At 41.4% G+C, this 22,540-nt stretch overlaps 1 protein-coding gene across 2 annotated transcripts in view; it reads left to right on the forward strand.

Moving 5' to 3' along the window:
- Positions 1-6,471, forward strand: part of PDZRN4 (PDZ domain containing ring finger 4) — a 386,959-nt gene extending 380,488 nt beyond the window's left edge. For both annotated transcript variants that reach the window (XM_090042335.1, XM_090042336.1), the window contains one exon: positions 1,294-6,471. In XM_090042335.1, the coding sequence (XP_089898461.1) occupies positions 1,294-2,820 (1,527 nt within the window). In that variant the 3' untranslated portion in view covers positions 2,821-6,471. The remainder of the gene's footprint in view (positions 1-1,293) is intronic.
- Positions 6,472-22,540: the final 16,069 nt, after the last annotated feature.

The following is a 22,540-nucleotide window of genomic DNA, read 5'->3' on the forward strand; positions in this document are numbered from 1 at the left end:
TTTATTTTTTTTTAAAGCTGTGCCACCTAGTTACCCCCTCTTTTCTAACAAGTGAGAAGAAAATAGTTGAAGGGTTCATTGTTCTAAAGTACTAATGGCACACTGGCTAGGTGAGGGATTTTTTTTTTTGTATCTGCTAGTATCTTTCATGGTAGAATAATCAGCTGTTGTTATGTGTGCCCTCTTGGATTTTGTTTCCTGTTACTTGTGCACTGTACCTTTTTTCTCTCTTTAATCTCGCTAACCATTATGCTTAATTATGTAATTACACCTTTAAAAGGGGAAAGCACTTTAGGCTGATGCTGGGTGCACTTAGGCATACAGTAAATAGGCTATGTAAATTGCACTTTGGATGACAGTGTTAGAGAAAAGGGAGGAGGGGGAATGCCTGTAGCACATTCAGTTAGAAAAAGAAAATACTTATACTCCTTCAGTATGATGTTTGCTTATACTCTTGGCACTAAAGTGCACAATAAATAGGAAAGTACCATGAGTTGGGAGTGAAATAAAAGCCAAGAGCAAAAAGGCTGGACTGTCCCATGGCAGTTGCTCAGTGTTGTTCTACTGTTGTTGGACCTCTGGAAGGGCTAGGTTGGGAAGAAGTTTGTTCAAGTCATCTGAATAAGTCCTACCATTCAGACATTTAGCAATTTTTCAAAAAGGTAGCTTTGAAAACAAGAGGTGGAAAAAATAGATGAAACATTTAAGTATAGGCCAACAACTCTGGTGCTTTTCATTATGTCAGTCTTGACTTTACTGGTAGTGAAGTACAGTATGTGTAGACACAAAATAGTAGCCCCACTGGTAAAAATAATCCTTATTGTAACATCCTATGTTTCATAAGAGCTGCTTAATCTATTTTTTGAAGTTATGCAGGCATAATGTTTGCCTCAGGTTTGAGAAGAGCTTAGATTCACCAGTGTCTGGCCATAATCCAGAGCCAAAAGCAATACACCATATGGTGATCATTATCCTTAAGCATTGAGCTGAGTTGGCTTAGCTGGGGAGGGAAGTATTTATTTCCTGTCTCTGGAAGATATGTCAGTGGTTTAACAGTGCTCTACTTCCTCCACCATTCTTCTCCCACCTTTCAGAAATCCAGGTGGGCTCTGGAGACTGAAGCTTGAGGCTCAGAGAGGTTTAAAAGGAATACGCTAGTAGGGATACTGTTCAGTCAACCATTTTCACTCAGGTTAAATTAGAACTCAACTGTTTTAGCACAACTCCGATTGAAAATATTTACGTTTAATGTGGCTTGCATCTTGTCATTGTTTGGTTTCTTCTTTTCCTTAGCCAAAGAAGCATGAGGAAGAGGATGGCACAACAGACACTGCAACTTCTTCATCCAACAACCATGAGAAAGACAGTGGAGTGGGGCCTACAGATGAGAGTCTACGTAATGATGAGAGCTCGGAGCAGGAGAATGCACCTGAGGAGCAGAGCACTGCTGCCCTACAAAGCAAGCGGGAGCTGGGCCAGAGCCAGGATACTTTAGGAAGTGTTGAACTCCAGTGCAATGAAAGCTTTGTGTCTGGGGAATATATTGAATCAGATTTTGTTAGAAACCAAGATGAGGACTGTGAAAGGTTTCGGCAACTCTTGGAACTCAAATGCAAGATTAGAAACCACGGTGAATATGACTTATATTACTCAAGCAGTACAATAGAGTGTAACAGAAAGGAACAAGATGGGGTGGAGCATGAGCTACAGTTACTCAATGAGGAATTGAGGAATATTGAACTCGAGTGTCAGAACATTATGCAGGCTCACAGGCTTCAAAAGGTGAGGGATCAGTATGGAGATATTTGGTCCTTACATGATGGGGGATTCAGGAATTATAACACCAGCATAGATGTACAAAGAGGTAAGCTAGATGATATCATAGAGCACCCTGAGAAATCTGACAAAGATAGCTCCAGTGCTTACAACACAGCAGAAAGCTGCAGGAGCACTCCACTGACTGTTGACCGATCTCCTGATAGCTCACTCCAGAGAATGATCAGCATCACCAATAGGAAAAACCTGAGAAGCACAATTGTAGCTAACCAGTTGTCTTCTGGACAGAGTAGCAGGGAGGCAACCCCAACCAAAACCAAAACTACTGAGCAAAGCAGTACTGTTGAAGATAAGGTAATGGTTTCAGAAAGCAGCAAATTCACAGACCAGGAGAAGCAAAGCACTGAGCACATTCCTTACCTATCTCCATATCACAGTTCATCATACAGATATGGGAATATACCTGCACATGCAAAACATTATCAAAGCTATATGCAGCTGATCCAACAGAAATCTGCTGTAGAGTATGCCCAAAGTCAGCTCAGCCTAGTGAGCATGTGCAAAGATTCATCGAAGTGTACAGAACCGAAGATGGAATGGAAAGTGAAAATAAGAAGTGATGGAACGCGATATATCACAAAGAGACCAGTACGAGACAGAATCCTGAAGGAACGTGCCTTAAAAATTAAAGAGGAGCGCAGTGGAATGACAACAGATGATGATACGATGAGTGAAATGAAAATGGGACGTTACTGGAGCAAAGAGGAGCGGAAGCAGCATTTGGTGAGAGCTAAGGAGCAGAGGCGGCGGCGAGAATTCATGATGCGGAGCAGGTTAGAGTGTCTTAAGGAAAGTCCACAAAGTGGCAGTGAGGGCAAAAAAGAAATTAACATTATTGAACTCAGTCACAAAAAGATGATGAAAAAGAGGAACAAGAAAATTTTGGACAACTGGATGACAATCCAAGAACTAATGACACATGGTGCTAAGTCTCCAGATGGCACAAGAGTGCACAATGCCTTTCTATCAGTTACTACTGTATGAACACAACTGTTTCAAAAAGTATACTACCAGTTTGGGTAGAGTCTGATTGCCTCGTTCAATGTGGCATTTTTATATATTTTGTGACTGTTTATAGTTTGGCCTTTTTTGTAAGCAAAATAACTTGGTAATTTTTCATTTGTTTTTCATATAATGGTACCTTCCTTAGCGGGCAATCTTTCTTTACCATGCAATATATTCATAATATTCATTTATATAAAAAAAGAAAAGTAAAACAAAAAAATGGAGGATCCACTCAATTTCTTACTTTAATGTATGTAATGTAAGTTAAGATCTGGATTTATTTCTATAGTTTTCTTTTTTCTACTTTAGTAAAAATCCAATACCAAAACAAAATGTTTTATACAGTATCCTTGCTTCTTGGTATAAAAAGTTGTTAAACTTTTACATGTTAAATTGCATCTGTTAATAAGTCATGTCCTACATCCCATCATATGGATCAGAATGACCTTTTCCAACAACACATTGTACAGTACATTTAACCTGTAAATTGCAATTGTATTTGTCCAAGTAAATGTAGGTGGGCAATTCTCCTGTGGTATGTAGTGGCATAGGTCATGTAGGTAGGTAATATGTGATAACTGTGAAGATGAAAGAGAAATAAATTATTGCTTATCTTTAAGGGGAAAAAATATCAAGAGTTCCTTGAGTTTAATTGATCACTTTATTTCCACATGCAGTTTTTTTTAAATGAAGAATTAAAGGACACAGTGCACTAATCAGTATTTCCTATGAAGCAGATACAGCTTTTTCCTACCATTATTTTCTTATAAACTTTATTCAGTAGACCTAGTCTTGCATTTGTTCCTCATACAAAACTTCAAGAGGTTTGAAGTAAGAAAACATAAGAGTATACCTATAAGAACACACATAAGAGCCCAATGTATTACTACTTTCCCCCATTATGTTGTTTTGGTTATTGTTATTAATCAAGTACAATCAGTGTGTTCCAATCTTTCAAACAAGTAAGTCATAACCGCTCATCAAACATACTTTCTCTGGCTTCTTTAGCCTAGGGCAGGGTGTCAAACTCATCTGGCGATGAGTGGCATGGGGCTGGTCTGTGGGCCAGTTGGAACTCATAGATCAGCCTGGCAGTCTGGTTCTGGAGTGGGCGCTGCATGCAGCACAGTCCTGCTGCAGTCACTCCAGAGCTGTGCAGTATGCCTCCAAAGCCACCACTGCTGCAGGGCAGCTCTATATAGCCTTGATGCCCAAGCTACCTCAAGGCTTCACAACATGGCCCTGGAGCCATTGCCGCTACCACTGCCATGGGGTTGTACAGCACAATGCCAGAACTGCTGCAGGGCTGTACAGCATGCCTGCCACTTGCATACAGCATGACCCCAGTGTGCCACTCATCCGAAAGGAAGTACTAAAGCATGGCGCTGTAGCAACATTGCTATACAGCATCATGTAGACATACCTTTAGAGTCTAATTCCTATATCCACGTCTGCCTAAGTCATTTGGAAATGCATCAGTTGAACTTTGGTTCTGAAATAATTCAGGTGTTCTTCAAAACAGGCTTTAGGCATGTCATCTAATTAGGGTTAGATTTTTCAAGATGTTTATGTCACTAAAGATTCATCTTGTAGAATTTCAAAGATTATCTGGACTCCTAACTCCCACTTATATCAACAACTGATTATAGATTATCAGTTCTGGAAATCCCACTAGATATCTGCAACTTAAATTGTACCTTTAGATGCCTAAACCCTTTTAAAATCTGTCCCTTAAGCAATTTTAATGGCACTCCTTGTTGTTTTATGATTTACTCCAATAATCAGAAAAATAAATACTTATCATAGCAATCTATGTATCATACAAGGATTTTTTTTCTGAAATATAAAATATTGCTAACATGTACTTGTTCATATATAGCTGAAAATTGTTTCTGGTTTTCCATATTAAATTCATAGATTACTATATTTTCAGGCCGGGAGAGACCATTAATACTTCTACAGTAGCCTACTGTTTAACAATGACCAGAGACTTTCATCAAGTCTATAGTCAGCCCAGTAAGTTGAGCTTGACAGAAACACAACTTTTCAGAAACACATCCAGCCCTCATTTTAGTATATCAAAATATGGAGACGTCATTGTTTCCTTTGAGCAGGTTTTTCCAGTGATATGTCACCCTCACTCTTAAAAAGGTGTCCCTGTTTCCAATTAGCATTAAAATTCCAGCCATTGCTCCTTGTTATGCCTTTCTGTTAGGTTTTTAACATCCAATATTTTTCTCCCCATAATCAAGTCAATAATTCAGGGCAATAGTTCCCTAAAACTGAGGAGATCCTATTTCAATCAATAATTAGAATAGAAATCTGGTGAATTTTAAGGTGATTTAATATCAATATTTAATCACTGAGAGAAAATGAGGAAAATCTGAAAAGGTTTGCATAACTTGACTTATTAGATAACAAATAAGAAAATCTGACAGTTTTTATACTAATGTTGACCATTCAGAGAAGCAAATAAGTAATGTTTATGCAGAATAATGTAGTAAGAATTTTTAAGTGAAGAGAAATGAACCAAAATCAGTTGAGATAAAATGGAAAGCTGAGGTGTTGTTCAGCAATATTTGATTCTTGAAGAGAAAAGCAGCAAGATCAGAGAGGATTATATTGTCATATTAGAGAATTACACAGAACAGCATGAAAACTGGTTGAGATTCATATCAATGTTAGCTGCAAAAACTACATTAAAAAACATTATTAAGATCGCAAAGTCCAGCACTAGGCTTAGACAAAAGTGCCCAGGTAATACTAATTCTGTTGGTAGAGTCAATATCATATACTGTCATGTTTATTTGCGCTTGGAACCCTGGCTCATTCACTCCTTTCAGATAGGACATATATGCCCGTGCAAACACAGGGCACCTCACAAATTGTCCTGTAAGGAAGAGAAGAGAGATAGATGGATTAGATTTGAAAATGTCTAATCAATCTCCCCTCCTACAAGCACACCTTCCCTTTTATCTATTACCCTCTTCAGATTCCCTTCACTTCTTTTCCTTCCATTTCTGTCTTGTTTTCCACCCACTTCTCCTAAACATCCATTCCAAAATACATGGAAGAAGCCTCACTAGGGCCTGTTCATGGTTCCCTAAGTCCTTCTTCTAGTTTCCTCTCTGCAGTATAATTAATTTAGATTATTGACTAACTTCTTTTTTGTACAGGTCTTTGAAGGGCGAGAGAAAAGTGTGTGTGGGGGGGGGGGTAATTAAATATTTTGATAGTATTTAGTGAGCCAGCAAAGCTAAACTCTAACTTTAGATCATAGATTGACCATGAAGAGCCATAACATGATTTTGGGCTGTCATTAGAAGGTCCAGTTGCTGCCCTATTAGACTCACTCTGTCTCCATAAAAATCTGAACTCTATTTTTTCCCTCCATATTAACAATTCTTGTCCAATGAGATGAAAGACTGACATTACTCATGAACTTTTCTTTAAGCAAAAAATGTCATAATTTTTAATGATTAAAATACATGTCTGCATGAAGCTACGTTAAAATGTAGAGAAAATATTTGTCATGTTGTCACAGACTTTTCTGTTAGTAAAAAACAATTTTCTTCTGGAAAGGAACCTAAATAAAAATGCCTTTTAACTAAAAAGATGACAAATCTTGGGATTTTTTTTGAGTATCCAAATCCAACCACTCAACCTTATTGGGAAGGGGTATCACATGCCCTCTAACATCCCTCAACTGCCTAATGGGTATGGGGAAAACTTGTAGGATCCTTGGGACTTTTTAAAAAATGAGAGGCTTCCTGCATAGACAATAATCATTTCTTACCAAAATATCTTACATACATAGATGATAAAATATATGTAACTCTTTTCTTACTCTGGAAGGGTATGGACAAATTATCAACTTGATGTGAATTAGCAGAGAGAAGATGCTCACTGTGGAGTTGTTGATGAATGGTAACTATCCATCTCACTGTTCCTGCCTCATGGTAACTGAAAATTAAACAAGGACAACTTGACCTTGCATAATTGCAGATAAACTGCCATGGCTTGGCTTTCACTTACCACAGAATAAGTATGACCAGATGGACAATTGCCACACATCAGACGCTTTGCAGCAAATCTCCCTGTTAACTTGATGCTATTCAGCATATGCTCTAGGTAGCCTACTCTCATGCGTAACCATCCTCGTGATAGGAAACTTCTCTCTACTCTGTAACCAAAATGTCCATTGCTGCAATTTAAGGCCATTGCTCCTTGTCCTGCCCCCTGTAACTTCAGTCTGTCACCATCCTCAGTAAAGCTGCTTTGTTCTATTTGAAGACTGTTAGCAAAATCCACCTTATGTCAATATTGGCTTGTTCTAATTTGTCTACATCTTTCTTGAATTGTAGCACCCTAAACCAGACATGGTACTCCAGGTGAGGTCTCACTAGTACAGAATAGAATAGAAGAATCACATCCCTTGGTTTGCAGGTGACACTCCTGTTACTATAGCCTAGTAGGCTACTAGCATTTTTTGCGGCGAGCACGTTGTTGGCTCATATTCAGTGCAAAGTCTACTATAACCCACCTGGTCCTTTCCTGCAATACTGTAGTCTAGCCAGTCATTCCTCAGTCTGTAGTTGTACCTGCAGTTATTTTGTCCAAAGTGCAGGACTTTGCACTTGCCCTTGTTGAATTTCATTTGATCAATTTTGGACCATTTCTTCAATTTGTCAATGTCATTCTCATCCTAATCCAAGCCCTCAAAGCACTTCCAACAACCTTAGTGTCATCTGAAAATCTGCCACCTGTGCACTCAATCCCATCCTCCAAATTACTAATGAATATATTAAACAGTACCAGACGCAGGGAACCCTACTTGATATCTCTTCCCAGTTAGACACTGAAACACTGATGGTTATTCTTTACTCATGATGTAGCTAATTATGTATCCACCTCACAATGCTTTCATATAAACAATACTTCTTTAGCTTACACAGCTTGCATGAAAGAATGGATTCTGGAATATCTTCCATGATAACAGGAAGTACTAACACGGTTTCACAAAGGTGAAGTTAGAATTATACAAATATTAGTTAAAACTAAGATATGTGCTGAAACTCCTCCACAGTCTAATGTGCAGGCATATTCAGGGTTCATATTTAAGCTTATCTCTTTGTTCATCTCTTTGGGTTGTGATAGTCAGATCGGGTTGCTTGTAAATGTTTTGACTTTGTTTTTAAAGTTCAAAAGAGTTGAAGATTCTCAATATTAAGGTATTCCAGAAAAAGGGGAATTTTTTGGCATGGAAAAACTCATCAATATTAAAGATGGCTGGTTATAGACTAAATTGACTGTTGTCTACTAAAAGTCAGATAGTGTAACTCTTACCCCTTTGAGAATTGCTTGCATTTATCTCCTGCGTTTTGGGTGAATTCAACCATACAAGTACAACCAATGTTTTATGTAGCCTCTTCCTACAGCAGTGAGCCAATAAGGAGGACAGAGAGCATGTCTACACATGTATTAATGAGCTTTTCCTAATGCGCATTAAATGTAGTACCTTCAGTATGAGGTACTAAATAAATGTGCATTAGACGGTGCTAATGCACAGTAGCGCAAGCGCATGCTTTTCAGGTGACACTTAATGTGCACTAGCCTATTCTACTGCACATTAGCATATTAACATGTTTTTTTACACACCATTTGGATGTGCAGTAGAATAGGCTGTTGCGCATTAAAGCACGTGTGGACGTGCCCAGAATTCCTTAAATCTAAGTTGTGTTGTTGTACTAGGTACATTGAAATAGAAATGCTAAAGTTGCTGTAATGTAAAATGTGGCTATACAATGTTAATAATACGTTATGTGTTATGTCCCTTCTGCACATTTTTATATGTGAACATTTTATTTTCTGTTGAATTTTACAGTACTAGTTATCCACATTAGTCTGTTGTCAGGCAAAAGTGAGGGCACTAGCATCAAATGAAGTACAAAAGCTCTTGTTGCCTTTAAAAGCTCATGTATAAACCAGTTAGTATCTAAGGTGTGACTCTGCTAAACCATCTGTTGACTTAAACCAGAATGTGTTCCTTCTACTAGGTTGGATTTATTACTTATTTTTTAATAAATCATTCTGCAATTTTCCTGATTTTAATCTCTCTCAAAGTGGCTTAGCCAAGTCTGCCAATGCAAAACCAACAAGATGTAGATCTCACATCTCTGTTATATTTTAAATACTTCAGTGAATGACTATTTTGTCTTAATTCAGAAGGAAATAACTACCCTGTTATAAGAGTTGGGTGTACAGTAGCACTTGCTCTAAAAATGCATTTCTAACCAGGTTTAACATATCGGCAAGTGCTAGAAGCAATTCAGAAATAAATGGCTAGGTCTGCTGACAAAAATTCAAGAGTAGAGAGAATTTTAAGTATAAAGTGAATGTAAGAAACTCATCTCCATAGCGGATAAGAAGCCAAAAAAGAGAATTAAAATTGTATGATAAAAGATGAAAAGGTTGAAGCCACTGTTTTGACTGCTGGACCTTCTGGAAGAGCTCTCTGAAGAAAGAATGAAATAGGAAGTTAAGCAGAGGGAATATCACATGAAATTTACTAGAGATCAAAATATTACTTTTTTTGCACTTCAAAGGCATCCCTCATATTTTCACAGGTTATTTAACCCTGCTGGCAATCTCTCCAATGCATAAATATTTTTGATGGCATGCAAAGTGTCTTTTTAATGGTGTATGGATGCTATACTGTGAGCAGGTTGAAAGGTATAAATATTCATGTCAGCAAAGATGCTGTCAAACTCCTGGCTTGACATGATATCAAAAATTAAAATATAAAAAAGATATTCGGTTTTGTTCCCTCCTTTTCTCCTCAAGTTTGGCACTTGGCTGCATGGTTAGAGTAAAGAAATACCCTCTGGAACACTATGTTTTGGTTCAGGTGTAAGAAATTAAAACGAAATCTCCTCAAACTCGACAGTTTAATTTACTTTTCTTAAGCTCTTTAATACCAAACTTATCAGTTCTCTCTGTTAGGCATTAACTTGTTAAATGAGTCTTAATTATACATAAGCAGATGGAGATTTGAATTAAAATTACCTTACACTCGAGTGGCTTTAGTTCATTATAACATATCTTCCTCTTAATCATTTAGGCAGTCTCATCATCTTTCATATAGAAAGTTATTAAAGTATTCCAATTTCCATATTTCTTCAGACACATCCACTTTTAACTGGCACGTAATGCACATTAGTTGGTGACTTATACCATACTATAGTCAGTGAATTATTCATGTCAGTAACAGTTTTTGTACTTTAATATTATCTATATCCTTTTATTTTAAAGGCTTTATATTTACTGAATGCTTGCTATTTCACCTGCCATTTCAAGTGCAGTTTCTAATGTCACACCATTTTCATACGGATAAGAAAAGGAACAAGGCACCTTGTTCATTTTATATCTCTGCTCAGTGGAGATCAGGAAATGGAAAAACAGGTGTTTAGTGAAAACATTGGTAAAGGCTGAAAAGATTTCTAATGAACTTCCAGGAATCACAATTAGTCTTCATCTTAAGTGTCCTATTAAAGCAACATCATCAGCAATGGATTCCCCAGAACAAAAAAAGATGTTCCATAAGATTTTCTTATCTTCTTCCAAAATTAAAAGATTTATGTGTAAGGGAATTAGGCTGTTGCAGACTTACCATGTATTAAACCTCTCCAAAGAGAGAATGAATGTCCATATCACTGAAGATGAATAATTCCTTTTTCTCGCAACTACTGAATATTTATGCCAAAACAGGCATGTAGAGACAATCTTTCAGTCAGAAAGCCACAACAAGCAATTTAATCAACCTAAGCTATGCACCTCCAGGGTAAAATAAGGAAGACTTGGACAAAAAAGTGGCATTTTGGTTCCAGTAAGCAATTTACAACCATTCACAAAGGAAGCACCACTGGGACTTTTCAAAAACAAAAGCATACAGTCTCCTTTGCTAGAGGCAGGCAGACTATTCTCAGGACCCCCTTAGCTAATATTTTACCCAGACACTCTTCCATGTAAAATGGTGTTCTGTTACAAGGAAGTAACTGCATTAGCAGGATGAGTGACAGTGACAGGTGAGTTAAAAGGCTGAGTTTGCACAAGCAAACTTTGTAGCCATCATTCATCACTGGTGCAGTTCTACTGGTAACTCTGAAGTGGAAATAGGGTTCAGACTTTTTTTACAATCACAGCTGAAGGAAAGGATAGGTCATCGGTTGGAGTTGTGTTTGGGAAATGTCACTTGGGTCCAGATCCTCAAAAGTTATTTAGTCACTTGGAAACTTAAATATCTGTGAGGATCTGGGCCTTATCTTTCTTTGCTTCAGTTCCCCCATCTGTAAAATGGGATAATGCTTCCTTACTTTATTTTGTGATGAGAAATACATTAATGATGATGAGCTGTCCAGTCTGGAGGATATTGGCCCAGAACCCAATTGGCCTCTCAGATGCCTACTCTTAGCGGTAAGAGTTGCTGTCACCTTGCAGCCTCACATAGATGGTCTAGGTAGCTGTTGGGAGATGCATTTGAAGAAAGACTAAGTACACCTGTTCTATCAAAATGTTGAAAATGATACAGTGGCAGGCACATCTCCTACAGATGGCCCCTTTGAACCAACTCTGCAGACAGAGGCCATGGGTAGCTATTATATTTGTGTCAGGAAGTATGCCCTTTTCTTGACGTGAAAAGTAAAAAGTAAGCACACAGGCATTCAAGCAATTTGTGGTAGAAAAAAGCTAATGATTCCACCAAACTATTCTTTCACAGCTAACTCTGAAGTTTGCATGTGTACCGCCTCTACATCTAAGGCTCTCCAGTATCCCACAATCCCCCACCACTGCTCCAAGGGGGAAGGAAGGAGAGAGGTAGAGAAGCTGGCTCTTAATCATTCTGATAGACCACCCAACTGCAGTGCACCCAGTGCAGCTGCCTCTTGCCTAGTCTCAGACTGAGAGACCTAGTGGGGGGTGGCTGTGTCCAAGGGCTGGAGGCTGTCCCACTGTGGTCCCACCAATCAGCTGATTGATGGGAATAGACAGTGTAGTGATAGAAGTAATTTAGAGATGCTTCCTAACGGAAGACCGAGAGAGTTAGGAATTGGTAAATGGTCCCTCAGTGAGGCAACAGCTAGTTATTCAGAGGGCCAAAGGCTCTGCAGAGGTTGCCTACTGCTCTGTAATTAAAGTTTGTTGTTTACTTTTTCTCATTCATTGTACAGGTGACCCTTGCCGTTTACAGGGGATACATTCTTCTATCCCCCGCAAATGGCGACAGCCACGAATAAGGCACCGAGTTCATGAATGCAGTGCCCCCGGTGGCTGTAAGGGTGGGGTGCAGTGACTGCAGGAGCAAGCATGGAGCTCCCAAGGAGCTCCTGTAAGTGTATAAAGTGTATTTTAAAATACGGGTTTGGCATATTCAAATATTCGCGAATATTTGAAACCGCAAATGCTGAACCCGCAAAAAGCAAGGGTTTCCTATATAACTGTATCTACTGAATACAGACGGGGTGGGGGGTGGGATAGGAGGCCTGTGTCCTAGGTACAAATAAACAGAGCTCCAGCTCTTCTAGCCAGTCATCTGCCACATGCTTCATGTTCTGCTTGGGGCAGGACTCTCCCACAGTGCTACCATGGCTGCCTATGCTCTGACAGTGATGGCAAGAAGCCCCTCCTCCACAGCTAGAACATGGGCAAGAACCAGTATGGCCACAGGCCCAGAAACAATTTGGTTCTTGTGAGTGGAGTCAGTGACTAGAGCTGCCTCACTATACTACAGGAACTCCAGGAAAAGCCTCACTTCCCTCCGTCCTTTGAACAGCACTAGGGAGGCATAGTGGCATGGCTTATTCAAGAGGCATCAGGAATCCAATGGGGCTAGGAGGGATGAGGAGAGCAGTTTTTCTCCCCCCACCCCCTTCCACACTTGTGGGGGTGGAGAGGCTCTCTTTGGATGTTGTTCATTTAAAGCTTGCTCTCTTCCCTGATAGGGGAGCATGCAGGCTGTCCATTATCGGGCTACCCTAGGGGTGGAGGAATTTAAGAAGCAATCTTCTAATGCCCCTTGACTGAAAAGTTTGCTTCTGTGGTGTCTGTGTAGTTCTCCTTTGAAATTCTTAGTGCTGGAACTAAGGCAAGGTGTTTGCATGGGTTATATCTTTGAATCCAGATACAAGAGCTGGTGAGCTGAACATATTGCCAAGATGTGGAGTAGGGACAGGTGATCATCACTCAGTGGGGAGAGTAAGCAGCAACACATGAAGGAGAGCCATAGATGGAAACAGGGAATTGCAGCTTCACACACATCTATCTCATGCACAGCATGGAAATTAATTTATGCTGACGACATCTGCTATGCATTTCAGGCCTAGACTTTCTCTGAGCTAGAACACATTCTGAACAGTGATATTGCAAAGTTGGATGACTACTGCAAGACTGGGCATCTCCAGCCAAGTGTCACTAAGACAATTTCCAGCATTTTCCACCTACACAATGCCAATGCTTGCTGGAAGCTGAACATCTACCTGGATGGCCAGAGGCTGAGGCATGAAGCACAACCCATCTACCTGGGTGTGATGCTAGACCAAATACTGAGCTATCATGAACACTTGAAAAAAACAGCAATGAAAGTTAAAACACGCAACAACCACTTTAAAAAGCTGGCTGGGTCATCATGGGGTGCAAAAGTCTCAATCCTAAGGATGTCAGCTCTTGTCATCTCATACTCTGTGGCAGAGGACTGTGCACCAGTCTGGAATTGGTTGTTAGACACCAAGCTCGTTGATGTGCAGCTACATTCAACAATGTGCATCATTTCGGGAACTCTTCAACCAACACCTCTACCATGGCTCCCACTCCTGAACAACATTGTTCCCCCTCATATCCAATGGGAAGTTGCCACTAGCAAGCTGCTGGGGATTTATGTCAATCCAGTCTGCTGCTATTCAATAATCTCTTAAATCCACCTGCTGTATATGTACCATCATGACACCCACTTTGGTCCAAACTGCTGCACCAGGACTGCACGGCAGAGACCCCATGGTGCTTGGAATGGAGGTCAACATCACCACCAAACATGTTCCTTATCACAAATCCTGCAGTCTGCCTACCTGGATTCAACCTGCCATGTTGTCAGTGGACCTTGCTGAACAGGTTCCAGACGGGGCAAGGTTTGTGCATGGCCAATCTTAACTATTGGGATCTTTGTGACAACCCAGATTGTAGGTGTGGTAAAACACACCATGTTACATATTGTTAATGACTGCCTGCTGACTGAGTTCAGTGGTGCACTACAGGAACTGCGCATGGCCACTGGGGATGTTATTGCATGGCTCGGCAATTATGCACATACTGACTGACTGACTGTCTCATGTAGTTCTCTTTCATCCTTTCACAGGCATAACAGGTTCCCCAGACTCCAACCACAGGACTTTTTTCCCTCATTTTAAGCCCTAAGGCATATAGCTGAATGATTATATTGCGCCTACTGCAGCATGTAAGGAAATTCCGATTCACTTTCTTGGGGCTACACAGTTTTGCATCAGCAGAAGGCTGAAGGCATCACCAGCATATCTTCAAGAAGCCAAAGTCTTTGCCTACTACTGAGCTGTAGTTAAAATGAATAGTTGCAGTGGGTGTGCCTCCATCTGTGGATACCAAGTGTGAATCCACCTGGGAGTGTAAGGTTTGGAGGTGGTGGCTGGTCACCTGCCAAAACTAAAGGGAATAGCAACATCATTTGTATCAAGCATAGCATGCAGATAGTCTGGATTCTGGGGAAGGTGAACAGCAACCAACAGACAATGGTGGGGACATTGGCTTAGGAAAAGGCAAGATGAAAATAGAGGATACGTATAGAAACAAGCCCTCAACCAAACCAGAACCCAAGGCCCTGTCCCTTGAAAAATGTTGAGTAGTATAGACATGGGGCTTCTCTTTTCCTGAAAGGCAGATAATAGATATTAAGGTTTGTTACCTCCATTCCACCACATTTTTTCTCTTCTTCCCAAATACAGGTCCAGACTCTTTCCTGCTAGGGATTCTACATTATATTTTCTCCTGCATTGAAGTACAGGAATGAGAATTACAGGTATAGGTTGTAGCTGTGTTGGTCTAAGGACATAGGTAGACAATGTTCTTTGGGTGAATCTGGTATCTTTTATTAGACCAACTTAAATAGTTGGGAAAAAAATTCTTAGCAAGTTTTCAGGTTTAAAAACCCTTCATCAGGCTGAGGAAGCATCTGAAGTTGGTGTGTGCTCTTCCTGGATGGTGATTACTCCAGTAATGAGGATTGCCATCCAAAGACTTTCCAGATAGTGCAGTCTGGGCACCTTTTCCAGCCTCAGGGGACATATCTACACGTGCAATTAATGCACATGAATAAACTCCAGAGTTTATTGCTCCAGAGTTTTTTGCTTTAGGGAGCACCATTTGAATGTGCACCCAGAAGCAAAAAACTCTGGAATATATTGCTCCAGAGTTTATTCGTGTGCAGCACATTGAGCCTGGTTGGAGCATCCCCAGCTGGCAGCACCCCAGGGCTGCTCCGACTGGACTCAATGTGCTGCGAAAGGGCTGGCTGCAGCATGAGGGTGCTTCAGTGCAGGGCTAGCTAACGTGCATTATTGCACACACAAAAACTCTGGAGCAGGGTAGTACTTGTACTTATAAGTACTAGCCTAGTGTAGAGTTTTTGGCTTCGTGTTTCCTAATAGATGCAGCATGTGCAGACACAGAGACATTTACTGTGGAGCTAATTAGACAGCTCTGCAGTAAACGGCTCATGTAGATGCACCCAGGGAGAAGAAGTTTCAAGCAGATGGAGCACCAGGTAAAGAATCCTGCTTTCTTTACTGCTGCTTATATAGTTTACCCAATGGCTCTGTAATACAAGATTACAAATAACATTGGAAGCTAGGGCTAATCCCGCCCAGGCCATAGCAACTTCTCCCTCTCTGAACCACAGAGTCAGGCTCCCTCTTGCTTGTTCTCCTCCTGTCCCCAGGATGCTTTCACTCTTGGCTGCCTAGGGACTTAACTTCAACAGGAAGGTAGTCTGGGGCCTTGTGATTAGGATGTTCTATGACACAGCAAGCCAGGGTGAAATCCTCTTGGGGGTGGTTGGTGTACCCTTGGATTCCTCAGATCCACCCTGTCCATGGCAAGAGCCCTTAGCCACTAAGATACTGACCACCATGGCAGTCTCAGGTCAGTGTCAGTCACTATTTATGGTCTGTGTCACCCAAAATTTGGGGTATTTATACAGAATTTTGTGCATCCATAATTAAGTTGAATAGCAACAACGTATAAATGGACTTAGATACCTCTGGGCATTCATAGTGCAGAAGGTAAAATTATAGAAGCATAAATCATACAGGTACATACATATGATTCAGGCAACTATGCAAGATGATGCAGAATGTTTTTAGGTGCCTTAGATACTTTTAAATTGCATAAGTAATACCTATTTGTCTTAATAGTGAAATAAAATTCCGCCCCACATGGGTAGTCTCCATGACTAGCACCCACATCGGTAGTCTCCATGATGGTGAAGCACTGTCCTCTTGATTATTTAGATTATTAGATATGGGCACTCCTCCTCTGCCTGTTGGCATGTCCTGTCCATAGAACCCAGAGCTCTTTGGAAGTTCTGGATATGGTGATAGCAAATCAATGAGGATAGCAGTGTGGTCTCTTGTCTTGGCTATGATGGCTACAAGAAAATTAGGTTAGGCAAGGACTGACTGATGCTGACAGTTTGAATGATACCTTGCCTAAGGGAGCCTGCTGCCAGACTGCTAACAGCTATGCTGACTTTCTCTGGCATAGAGAAGGAAAAAAGGCTGCATAATGAGCAGCCAAACTAACTCAAACTGTGACTCAAAGATGAAGGAGAGCCTTAGGGAGGAAGCTTTGGGACATCTTTCTGTAGCCAATCTCTGGCATTCTCTCTACAGTGTGCTTGAGAGAGGCCACTGAGGAGAACCTTGGACTAGCCTCACCCATGTATTTCCAGCAGGTGAGTTGGTTGTTCATGAAGCCATCCAAACCAGGGCCTCCATGGTATAAGTCATGCTACCTCAGGCCTATTGATGCCTATGAGATCCAAGTGCTAATTACTTTTGCCAACACCGCACTTAGTTTTGGGCATTTGTAGCAGTGATACAGAACCATATAACTGATAGAGGAGCTCCTTCTGCCAGTGTATGATGTGAAACAGTCATCAGAGGAATGCTAGCAGTCCTTTCAGGCGTTACAGAAATGTGCCAGGGTGTTGGATGTGGACAGTGTAGAGGAAGAGACTGAAAGAATCTACAGTGGTGCAGAAGCAGATTGCTATCACTAATTTGGAAACTAGCTTCCTCAAACAGTTGCAGGCTCCTGTCTAATCAGTAAACTGTCAGACCAGCAAAAGGGGAGGTTTGTGCTGCTGTAACAGAGATTGTTATAGTTTGTGAGCATCAGGACCACGCTTGTAATAATAGCTAGCTTTCAGAGAAAAGGGATTCCAAACTGCACTTCAGCCATTGATAACACACACAACAGTTCATTGCTCCCCTAACAGAGGCAATAAATACATTTATTGTAAGGGGGTCCCTCTCCATATTTCTGTAGGGCTTGATGGACCACACAGGGAAGTTCAATGTCAGAAGCGGTGGCAAGGAATATAGAGCAAGGCTGAAGCATAAATCTGGCACTTACATGCTTAGGTCAGCTGGGCCCTTATTCTCCCCCAATCTCAGAGATCTGAATTTTAGGTGCCTCCAAGATTTGGAGACCCTGCCTATTCTCTCATGTCATAACTTATGAATTTCCTGACAGCATGAAATTACTCAGAACATGTCTTATACTCCTAGCAGCTTCTGCATGGTGGTGCTGTGCACATCTGAAGCCTGAAGGCAGGGTTGTTGGGCTGCCAGCATTGAAAACCCCCTGTGCTTGATTGTGGCCTGCTATGACCACAAGATGTATGTTTCTATGGAGTGGACCCTGGATACCAATAGCCTTCTTAACTGATTTGCCCAACCAGAAAACTCCCCATAGACAATATGGGTCCAGGGTCAAGGGAAATAAGGGATGCCAGACACATGCACATCTGTGTTACATGTGGTGAGTTTAATGAGTAAATGATTACTTCCCAAAATAATGCTCTATACCCAGCTTGTGGCCTGAGTTTTAGTGATGGCCAGAAGAAACACTACAAGGACACATTGAAGGTATGCCTAAAGAAAATGGCCATCAAGAACTGGGAGGAGCCGGCTGCTAACTGACTCCGATAGTGCCACAGTGTCATGGCAGCCTGCTTTGAGGTAAGGCATCTTGCCCTTGAAGCAGAGATGAGAGAGTGAAGGAAGGAAAAAGAGAGAAATCCTGGCTGGTGACCTACTCTCCCCTGTTGAAAAACCTGCAACTTCTGTTGACAGACCTGGGGCTCAAGGATTGCACTGTTGAGTCATCTCAAAACTCATCAATGAGCCATGGTAGACATCATCCTCAAATCATGGGATTGCTGCCAGTGCCAAAACAATTGCTAATGCATGTGCTATTTTGGGACTGGTGAAATACTATGGAACATGTTGTGTGGATATGTTACAGGGTTTTAAAGACCCGGGTGTGCTTGGTTTCTTAAACCTCTGGGGTAAAGGGATGCGAATCTGGAGGGTGTATTTTGTGCCTGATTAATTTTATGGGTTGCATTGGGTAAGGGTGATTTATTTGCCAAATTAAATATCAATTTAAATGTAACTGTCTGTGCTCGGAGACACAGGATGCCATTTTATTGGCTTATGTAGGTTGCTTGCTGTTTTTTTATGTCAGGAAATCCTTTGGTGCCGCTTCCCTTTTCCTTACAGTTAGGCGACCAACAAGAAGTGCTGAAGTAAATAGAGGACTTTATTAAACTCACAAATATACACACAGAGAAATAAATGCTAACACAGAGTAAATGTGCTGCTTTAGCACTCAAACACTGTACAAAATAAATTAAATAGTGAGGCGTGCAGAAAAAAATGCAGACACCTTCAGTAGGGCTGGGCAGAGTAGCAGAGCATTTCAAGTATTTCACTATCACTCCAGGGGCATGAGTTCGATCTCTGTTTGACATTCGTGCTGAAGGTAGTGCTGAATTAACCCAATTGTAATTGGGAACCTGGTCTTTCAGGTTGGGGGGTTGAAAGTGTGGAGCTGGCCATATCTCCACTCACCTTATTATGGAGGTAGAGAAATGAGAGGGACAAAGGGAAGGAGCTGTGACCTGACATCACCAGGATCTACTCCTTTCTCCTAGGGCTATTTACTGTCTGCAGTCGAACACGTAAATCTTGGATCAGCCTCCTCAGGCTCAATGATGGCTTCCTTATTTACTAAAAGACTGTCATCTTTGTCTCACCGCTGGCTGTATCACTGCCTCTATCATGACCCTTGGCTATAGATACTGGCATGTCTTTTCCACGTTTGCCTGAAGAGCCATTAGGCTTAAGCAGACATTTGACTTAGACTTTGTGATCTTCAGTGGTAATGACATTTGCCCATTTTGCACCCTTTACAATTCCTTTTCCTTCTTCTTTGAAGATGTTGTTCTGAATAGGGTTGTATAAGAAGGAATTGCTTGTCTTTGTCCAGCTCCAAGGTAATCACTAACGATTCCAACTTTTGGATAGTCTTCAGATTACAATATATGCCAGAGAAACAGGCATTTGGAAAGCACCCTGTGCTTAACTAAGCTCTTGGAGAGAGAGGGCTTTGGGCTCCTCTACACGTCACCCTACCTCGCCATAGTGATGCACTACATTGCCATACAATGTGCTACAGTGACATAGTAATCTTGTGAGTCTACATGTGACTGGCAGCTACTTCACCGTAGTAGCACAGTCCCCGCTTTATGGCGAAGTAGTGGCTTAAACTAACCACATGCCACATGCATAGTGCAGTATGGGTAGTTAACAAGCATGGTGCAGTAACAATGTTGCCGCAGGGAGACGTGTAGATGCTCCCTTTGAGTTGCAAGTGATACTTGCTGGACACTGTACAAGGTCCTGCCCTGCTCAGAGGTCCGCACAGAGTCGTGAACCTGAACAGAGAAATATAGGTGCTGGGTCCTATTTCATGCTGTTCTCAACAGATGCTCAAGAAGTTTCTTGTTCCACTCCTTTCCTATAGTCTCCCATTCCACAAACCTCTCCAAGCTTCTCTGCAGTATCTCCCTGGATTTGTCACTTCTGCTGTGCAGCTCTGCAATGGTATTATCTGTGTGCTCTTTTCTTTGCCCTCAGTGGCAATATCTGTACTTAGGCTCCTGGGTGGGATTGCTGGCACTTCAGATCTCAGAGTGCCTACAAAGAAAAAAAGTCTGCTCGGTATTTTTTTAGACATGTAAGGAATGACCTTGTTACTCCACTATGAGGCCCAGTTGGCCTTTTTTCTTGTTTTTTGTATGCCATCCTCTTGTTTATGAACACGTTTGGAGGAAGTAAGCAAAAAATTAGCAAGACCTCCACTGTGATCACACAGATCAGATAGTAAGTGTCCCTCCCTTTCTGCTTTTGTTTAAAAAAAATGTTAAATGTTCAGAACCTTTAAGTGGAGATCAAACTGCCTGCCCACAATGCAGTGCGGGAGGGAAGCCTTTTCTACCAGATGGGTTCCCTGATTTTGTTTTTCAGGCTGGTCAGCCACCCAGTGTACACACATTTTGGAGATTACTGAAGTCAAAAGAAACATGACAATCCAGGACAGTGGAGGAGTTCCCTCAGTCTGGACAGAGGAGATTTTTTAAGAGATCGGTGACAGCAAAACATATAAGAGAATGAGAGATTCTTGGTTACAGAGCTGGGGTAGCAAAGCTTTCCCTTACAAACTAATCTGATGAGCTGACTACAATTTCTTGTGTATGACAAATTTGCAAGTTGTGCAAAAGAGTAGGGGAAAGATCTGGAAAAAGAATGATAAGCTGCTCAAGTGCCACTTGACTGTTAGCTGTACCCAAAATCAATACTGAAACACTATGAAACATTCAGCATTCAGCTTGTGTGGTTACATGCTTTTTTTTCTTCTTGGTGGTCATCTTGGAAAAAATGTAGTCTGATGGCCCTCGGAGGAGGTAGAGCAGTGGGAGAGCAAGCAGCTGCATCCTTATGTAAAGCTGATCCCACCACAGGGAACTGAAAATCCTTACTAGGTATGTCTATACACGCTCCCAAATGCGTAGCTGGTACCCGCTGGTACTGCACAGTCCTGGCGGCACACGGGTCATTTCTTACCCTAGATTGCATAGCGACGAGCTATGGTGATGTAGCTCATCAGTATAGCAACATAGCAGTGGTGTCACAGTTAGTGCCCACCAACTCTACATCGCCTCAGCTTGTCGCTACTGTGACGCAGTCTCATGTAGCCATACCCACTAAGTGTGAATTGACTGGCCTAACAGAAAATTCCTTTTTCTTTATACCCAAGCATCCCTCAGAACAGTAATAAATATGGTGGGCAGCACTTTTATGCTTCTACCTCCGCAGTTGAACAGATCCTGGAAGAATTCTCTGAGGATACTGGCTGTGATAGCTTGCCTAGCAGGCTGCTATGGGTTTCCCAAAGGTTACAGCACCATAAACGCCCTCCCATTTGGGACACCTCTGTGAGAGCATCTTCTCACTGTTCCTTTCTGAAACGAAGGCCTCTTCTCATAAATGGAGTTATGGGAGGCAGCAGGTTTGATGCTCAGGAAACCAATTTGGCAAGCTGTGAATATCAGGGGCACAGGCTGAAGGCATTGCTACATTTTTAGTTGGCATCCTCTGTCCTTCAACAATCATTTTATTTCATTGTGGTACAGTGATTCAGCCTTATGCATGCCCTGCAGAGCACATTGGCTCAGCATGATGTTGTGACAGTGAATAACCCTGCTGCTGCAACGGAAATCCTAGCACTTAGAGTACCTCCTTCAGATACCCACCAATATGTGACTGCTGTTTATGCCAACTAGCTCCACATTTAGAGCGTAGCCCCAGCCTGGCAGAACAGGAGATAGCTGGCAGTCAGAAGCTGGTAGTGGCTCTGCTCCCCATCTACAGCAATCCACAAGGAAAATAAGGGATTAAACTCTAAACAAGGATTTAGAAAGTTGTGGACCTGAATAGAGAAATATAGGTCCACAGCTTTCTGAATATGGATCCTATTTAGTGCTGTTCTCAACAGATGCTCAAGGACCATGTCCACACAAGACACTAACTGCACAGTAGTTACTGCAGTAATTTAGAACTTGTATAAACAAGTACTAATGACTGTGCAGTAACCAGAGTTACTGTACAGTAGCATCACCAAGCATGACTTTTTCATGATGCTGACTGTGCAGTAATCCAAGACTACTGCACAGTAGCATCATGTCCCACTTCCTGCCATGTGACACTACTGCACGGTAGGCACAGGTTACTGTGCACTAAGCATCTTCTGTAGACACAGCCAAGAAATTCTAAATTATAAGGGGTGTATGCAGAAGGACCATAAGACTCAGTTGCAGGGAACTGTGGGAATGCCAACGGAGGATTGCTTGTATTTGCAGCAATAACTTTTTGCTACTGATCATGTAGAGAGGTGGATAGCAGCTGAGGTAGGTACATACTGGGCGCATCTACACAAGACTCTACTGTGCAGTGGTTACTGTGTATTTATTTAGTACTTGTATAATCAGGCTACT

This window comes from Crocodylus siamensis, chromosome 4 (assembly GCF_052110815.1).
Source record: "Crocodylus siamensis isolate JL-2025a chromosome 4, ASM5211081v1, whole genome shotgun sequence".
Taxonomy (NCBI): Eukaryota; Metazoa; Chordata; order Crocodylia; family Crocodylidae; genus Crocodylus; species Crocodylus siamensis.